This window comes from Mus caroli, chromosome 1, assembly GCF_900094665.2.
Source record: "Mus caroli chromosome 1, CAROLI_EIJ_v1.1, whole genome shotgun sequence".
Lineage (NCBI taxonomy): Eukaryota > Metazoa > Chordata > Mammalia > Rodentia > Muridae > Mus > Mus caroli.
This window is the reverse complement of record NC_034570.1, coordinates 8,858,094-8,865,411: the sequence shown is the minus strand read 5'-3', so window position 1 is coordinate 8,865,411 and position 7,318 is coordinate 8,858,094. Positions and strand designations below refer to the sequence as shown.

At 39.6% G+C, this 7,318-nt stretch overlaps 1 protein-coding gene across 3 annotated transcripts in view; it reads left to right on the top strand.

Moving 5' to 3' along the window:
* Positions 1–7,318, top strand: part of Slco5a1 (solute carrier organic anion transporter family member 5A1) — a 127,444-nt gene that overhangs the window by 94,047 nt on the left and 26,079 nt on the right. For all 3 annotated transcript variants that reach the window (XM_021174960.2, XM_021174954.2, XM_029475795.1), the window contains one exon: positions 4,727–4,925. In XM_021174960.2, coding sequence (XP_021030619.1) covers positions 4,727–4,925 — 199 coding nt within the window. The remainder of the gene's footprint in view (positions 1–4,726; positions 4,926–7,318) is intronic.

Sequence of the window (7,318 nt, the reverse complement as noted above, 5' to 3'; positions counted from 1 at the left end):
CTCTGGCTAAAACTTCAAGTATTATATTGAATAGGTAGGGAGAAAATGGGCAGCCTTGTCTAGTCCCTGATTTTAATGGGATTGCCTCAAGTTTCTCTCCATTTAATTTGATGTTGGCTACTAGTTTGCTGTAGATTGCTTTTTATTATGTTTAGGTATGGGCCTTGAATTCCTGATCTTTCCAAAACTTTTATCCCGAAGGGGTGTTGAATTTTGTCAAATGCTTTCTCAGCATCTAACAAGATGATCATGTGGTTTTTGTCTTTGAGTTTGCTTATGTATTGTATTATGATGATGGATTTCTATATATTGAACCATTCCTGCATCCCTGGGATGAAGCCTACTTGATCATGATGAATTTTGATGTATTCATGGATTTGGTTGGCAAGAATTTTATTGAGTATTTTTGCATCAATGTTCATAAGAGAGAATAGTCTTAATTTCTCTTTCTTTGTCTGGTCTTTGTGTGGTTTAGGTATAAGTGTAATTGTGGCTTCATAGAACAAATTGGGTAGTGTTCCTTCTGTTTCTATTTTGTGGAATAGTTTGAAGAGTAGTGGTTTTAGGTCTTCTATAAAGGTCTGATAGAATTCTCCATTAAGCTCATCTGATCCTGGGCTTTTTTGGTTGGGAGTCTATTAATGACTGCTTCTATTACTTTAGGCGCTATGGGACTGTTTAGATGGTTTGTCTGATCCTGTTTTAACTTTGGCACCTGGTATCTGTCTAGAAAATTGTTCATTTCATCCAGATTTTCCAATTTAGTTGAGTGTATACTTTTGTAGGAGGATCTGATGTTTTTTTTTGTTGTTGTTGTTGTTTTGTTTTGTTTTTTTTTTGCATTTCCACAGTTTCTGTTGTTATGTTTTCCTTTTCATTTCTGATTTTATTAATTTGGATACTCTCTCTGTGCCCTCTGGTTTAGTCTGGCTAAGGGTTTATCGATCTTGTTGATTTTTTTCAAAGAATCAGCTCCTCATTTTGTTGATTCTTTGTATAGTTCTTTTTATTTCTATTTGGTTGATTTCAGCCCTGAGTTTGATTATTTCCTGCACTCTACACCTTTTGGGTGTATTTGCTTGTTTTTGTTCGAGAGCTTTCAGGTGTGTGTTCAAGATGCTAAGTGTAAGCTCTCTCCAGTTTCCTTTTTGAGGCACTTAGAGCTATGAATTTTCCTCTTTCCACTGCTTTCATTGTGTCCCATAGGTTTTAGTATGGTGTGTCTTCATTTTCATTAATTCTAAAAAGTCTTTAAGTTGTTTCAGCTTTCAGGTGTATGTGCGTTTTCTATTGTTTTTGTTGGAATCTAATACCAGCCTTAGGTCGTGGTGATCTGATAGGGTGCATGGGATTACTTTAGTCTTCTTGTAGCTGTTGAGGTCTGTTTTGTGACCAATTATATGGTCAATTTTGGAGAAGGTACCATGTAGTGCTGAGAGGAAGGTATATTCTTTTGCCTTAGGATGAAATGTTCTATAAATATTTGCCAGATTTACTTGGTTTGTATCTTCTGTTAGTTTTACTGTGTCTCTGTTTAATTTCTGTTTCCATGATCTGACCATTGCTGAGAGTGGGATGTTGAAGTCTCCTACTATTATTGTGTGGGGTGCATTGTGTGCTTTGAGCTTTAGTAAAGTTTCTTTTATGAATGTGAGTGCTCTTGCATTTGGAGCATAGATTTTCAGAATTGAGTGTTCATCTTGGTAGATTTTTCCTTTGTCCAGTATGAAGTGTCCTTTCTTATCTTTTTTGATAGCTTTAGTTTGAAAATCAATATTATTCATTATTAAAATGGCTACTCCAACTTGTTTCTTGGGACCATTTGCTTGGAGAATTTTTTTCCAGCCTTTTACTTTGAGGTAGTGTCTGTCTTTGTCACTGAGGTGGGTTTCCTGTATGCAGCAAAATGTTGGGTCCTGTTTACATAACCAGTATATGTCTTTTTATTGGGGAATTGAGTCTACTGATGTTAAGAGATATTAAGGAAAAGTGACTGTTACTTCCTTTTATTTTTGTTGTTAGAGGTGAAATCATGTTTGTGTGGCTACCTTCTTTTAGGTTTGTTGAAAGGTTACTTTCTTGCTTTATCTAGGGTGTAGTTTCCCTCCTTGTGTTCATGTTTTCCATCTATTATCCTTTATAGGGCTGGATTTATGGAAAGATATTGTATAAATTTGGTTTTGTCATGTAATATCTTGTTTTCTCTGTCTTTGGTAGTTTTGCTACCATATACAGTATAGTAGTCTGGGCTGGCATATGTTCTCCTACAGTCTGTATGACATCTGCCCAGGATCTTATAGCTTTCACAGTCTCTGGTGAGAAGTCTGGTATAATTCTGATAGGGCTGCCTTTATATTTTATTTGACCTTCTTCCCTTACTGCTTTTAATATTATTTCTTCGTTTTGTGTATTTGATGTTTTGACTATTATGTCAAGGGAGGAATTTCTTTTCTGGTTCAGTCTATTTGGAGTCCTGTAGGCTTTTTGTTTGTTCATGGGCATCTCTTTCTTCAGGTTAGGGGAGTTTTCTTCTATACTTTTGTTAAAGATATTTACTTGCCCTTTAAGTTGGGAATCATCACTCTCTTCTAAACCTATTATCCTTAGGTTTGTTCTTCTCTTTGTGTCATGGATTTCCTGGATGTTTTGGGTTAGGAGCTTTTTGCACTTTGCATTTTCTTTGACTGTTGTGTCAATGTTTTCTATGGTATCTTCTGCACCTGAGATTCTCTTTTCTATCTCTTGTATTCTGTTGGTGATGCTTGCATCTATGACTCTTGATCTCTTTCCTAGGTATTCTAACTCCAGGGTTGTCTCCCTTTGTGATTTCTTTATTGTTTCTATTTCCATTTTTAGGTCTTGGATGGTTTTGTTCATTTTCTTCGCCTGTTTGGTTGTGTTTTCTTGTAATTCTTTAAGGGATATTTGTGTTTCATCTTTAAGGGCTTCTAGCTGTTTACCTGTGTTCTCCTGTATTTCTTTAAGGGAGTTATTCATATCCTTCTTAGAATCCTCTATCATAATCATGAAAAGTGATTTTAGATCGGAGTCTTGCTTTTCTGGTGTTATGGTGTATCCATACTTGCTATTGTGGGAGAATTGGGTTCTGATGGTGCCAAGTAACCTTGGTTTCTGTTGCTTATGTTCTTATGCTTGACTCCTGCCATCTGATTATCTGTAGTGCTACCTGCCCTCTGTATATCTGATTGGAGCCTGTCCTTCCTGTAATCCTCATTATGTCAGAACTCCTCAGAGTCCAGCTGTCTCTAATCCCATGATTCTGTGATCTTTTGATCCTGACATTCTGGGTGTGTCAGACTTCCTGGGAGTCAAGCTGCCTCTGTGACCCTGAGAACCTGGTGTGACCAAGCTCCTGGGATTCTGGGTGTGTTAGATCACCTGGGACTTGAACTTCTTCTGGGTGATGTGAGACTGGCTGTGGAGTTCGTGCCCAAGGTAAACAGGTGCAGATCTGAAGGAACCCGAGCCACTGGTTGGGTGGGGTCCTGCATCCCTGAACCTCCCGGTCACAGTTACTCCTGGCAGTGTTGGAACAGATGTTGTGTCCCACTCATCCCTGATCTTACTGGGACATTTTCACCATGGCCACTATATGATGGAGAGAAAAGGGAATGTGTGTGTGTGTGTGTGTGTCTTTAATTAGGGCAATAATCTTGTTCATGTGGTGTCCACTTCCTAATGCCAACACTTTAGGGGTTAGGATGATAACAAATGAATTTAGGGAGACATGAACATCTGTCAATGGCACTAATTATAGCCCACTTTATGGAATAGAGCATGCTTAGTACTGCAGTACCCCCTCTGTCCTGAACAGGTCATTGCCAAGCTATCTTGGCTTTTATGGTAACTCCTCTTCCTTTCTTCTCATGTTACCATGTGTGTATCCTAGGACATGACAGCTTAGTTCTCCTGGTTCTTGACAAGGGTGTGAATGTGTGCATATTTTGGTGCATTCCTTTTCTTGGGTAGTCCTTATGAGAGTTGGTCTCGTTACATGTGGTTACAGATCTTCCTTTGTATTATTCTAGTAGTAATAATACCTTGGGTTAGGAATATTCCTCATACACTGTGTCTTTGATGGAATATTTGGCTTATTTTCAGTTGGGGACTAATAGAATGGTTAGTATATACCATGACTTTCTTCGGAGGGTATAAATCTGGGATGGAACTACCTGTCACAGGGTGTGTTGTACCAGGTAATGGTAAACTGCTTCTCAAAGTTGGTCCTAGTGTCCTCTACTGCTAAGAGTTTCCAGCACTTTAATCGACATTTTGATCAACATGTGACATTACCAAACCTTAAAATGTTTACCTTCTGACATGGTATGTGGTCGAATGCCACAGTGGTGTGAACCTGTGCTTCTCGCTCAGTAATGAAGGGATGCCTTTTCATGTGCACAGGACTTTTGGATGTTCTCTTCAGTGAGAGGCCAATTTAAATTTTGTTCACTTTTTCCATGATTGTTTGTCCTTATATTACTGCTTTGTAAAGGTATTTGCTGCATCTTGTGGATTTGAATCCTTTGTCAATGTTTGTTGGAAGTAGTATACTGTAAAATTACACACTCAATATTTATGAATTAGAGTAATTCTGATTCTTTACCTTAGTACTGATAGGCAGAAGGAGACAGAACAACTAGAAGAGACAATAACAGTGGACAGTCGAGGCTAGTACAAATTAACCCTCTTTTCCTCTTCTTCCAAGGTGTCATCATTGTCCCCAGTGCCGGTGTTGGTATTGTCCTGGGAGGCTACATCATAAAAAAACTGAAGCTTGGTGCAAGAGAATCTGCAAAGCTAGCCATGATCTGCAGCGGGGTTTCTCTGCTGTGCTTCTCCACTCTGTTCATTGTTGGCTGTGAAAGCATTAATCTAGGAGGCATAAACATCCCTTACACAACGGGGTAAGTGCCTCTTAGGGGCATCGTCCACCCCACATCCCTGGGACCGTCTCTCCCTCCCACCCACTCTATGTTCTCTGTCTCTGGCACTGGAGCTCACACACCTGGAGGGTGGAGGCCAGAGGGTGTCATCTTTGTCTGTGTTCCTTTTGGTCCTCACAGAGCGACCCCCAGGACATTTTAACTACAGGAGATGAAGAAAAATGCTTATTGTATTAATTACAATGTTTTTTAAAGTGTGCTGTACACAATGGGTAGAGAGGTAGTTCAGTCAGTACACCAGGAACTAAGTTGGATCCCTAGAAGCCATGTGGATATGCCAGATGCAGTGGTACACACTTGTAGTTCCTGTGCTGGGGAGCTGGATTTGAGAAGATGCCTGTGGCTGCCCAGTCTAGTCACATCCACGGGCCCCAGGATAATGCAAGACCATTTCAAAAATCACCATGCAAAGTTTCTGAGGGTCAGCATCTGAGCAATTGTGTGTACACATCTGTACACACATGTACTCATGTGCACATGCAAATGTGCATACATGCACCCACATGAATCTGCACCCCTACCAAAACCCATCAAATTTATGCAATACAATCCACTATGGAAAGTTCTGAGTGCTCCATTCACCTACTTCTTCCCTCCTTTGCAAACTAAACTAAATAATACTTTCTTCTTACATTTAGTGTTTTTTCATATAGTACATTTTCCTTATGTTTTCCCTCCCCCAATCCCTCTCAGACCCTTCCTACTCAGCCAAATTCATGTACTTGCTCTCAAAAAAATCAAAACAAGCAAACAGTAAGACAAAAATCTCATACAAAACAAAACCCCTGGGGTTGGTTTTATGGTGTCCAACTGCTCCCAAGCGTGCTGCTGCCCTGGACTGTGCCTGATAGATCTGGAGCGACTTCACGGAGGAGAATGGAGTTCCCTCTCCCAGCAGGTAGAAATTGCACATAGCTTCTTGGTTAGGGATGGTAGTTTATGTTCACTCCCTTTTCTTGGTACTGTGATTTTATCAGTTTGAACCTGTGCAGGTTTGTGCATTCCATAAGTTTCTGTGAGGCCATAGGTGTGTCAGCCCTGCTGTGTTGGGAAGGTGCTATTTATTTGGATTAATCCATCAACTCTTGGCTCTTAAAATCTCTTTTGCCTCCTTTTCTACATTGATCCCAGAACCTTGAGGGGAGGGTTTGGTGAAGACATCTCATCTTGGATTGAGTGCTCCAAAATCTCTCACTCTCTGCATACTGTTCATTTGAGGGGCTCTGTGTTGATTACCATTTATTTCAAGAAGAAATTTCTCTGCTGATCAATGAGTATAGCAATATATCATTTGGAATAATTTTATTGTGCTTTTCCTTTAGTAGAGTAGCAGTAGTAAGTTTTCCCTTAGGCCCATGATCTATCTACCTAGTGTCAGGTCCCTGGGCAGTTTAGCAATGTCAGGAACTCGTTCCATCTCATGGAGTGGGCCTTAAAATCCCATTCTATTTTGTTTATTTTATATTTTTAAAAATTTATTTTTGTTTTTGTATGAGAGCTCTGTCTGCATGTATCTCTGTATGGCTGAAGAGGTTATCAGATCTCATTATCACATAACCAAAGTGGAGAGCTGCCATATGGTTGTTGGGAATTGAACTCAGGACTTCTAGAAGAACAGCAAGTGCTCTTAGCCACTGAGCCAACTCTCTAGTCCTGAATCTAATTTTGCGAAGTAGTTGATTACTTTCATAACATCTGTGCCACTATTGCAGCAGAGGATGTTGCAGGTAGATTGCGGGTTTAGGTCATAGGGTTTATTAATGATTACTTTTCTCCTCTGGTAATGTGCAGAGTTCCTTTCAACAGCATGAACACTAGTCAGCACGAGTGAAGCTTGTAGGTGGGCACCAACTAGGTCTTCCCACACTTGATATATAAGTAAGTGCTGTCTTCAGCAATAGGGCTGTCAGGTCATGGAGACCAATAGCCTTGACAATAGCCTGTGATGTTTGAAGAAGGATGACTCAACAGATGTAACTGTAACTGGAGATTTTACTAGGTGGCATAGGTGTTTAGTTGGGGCATTGTGTACCTCATCATATGGTGATTTCATTTAAATTCTTACATTTATGTACATATTTTAGGGAGCATCTACAGTAGATGACTTCTGGTGTTTTTTTTTTTTTTTTTCAAAAGACCTTTGGTGCTAGTTGCCCTCCTCCATATTTCCCATATTTCCTTTTTAAGTCATCCTCCAACCCCCTCATTATTTAATCCTTCTAGTTTAGTTTACTACTTATCTTTTAGTAATCTATATTGTTTTCTCCTTTCCTTTCCTTTCCTTTCCTTTCCTTTCCTTTCCTTTCCTTTCCTTTCCTTTCCTTTCCTTTCCTTTCCTTTCCTTTCCTTTCCTT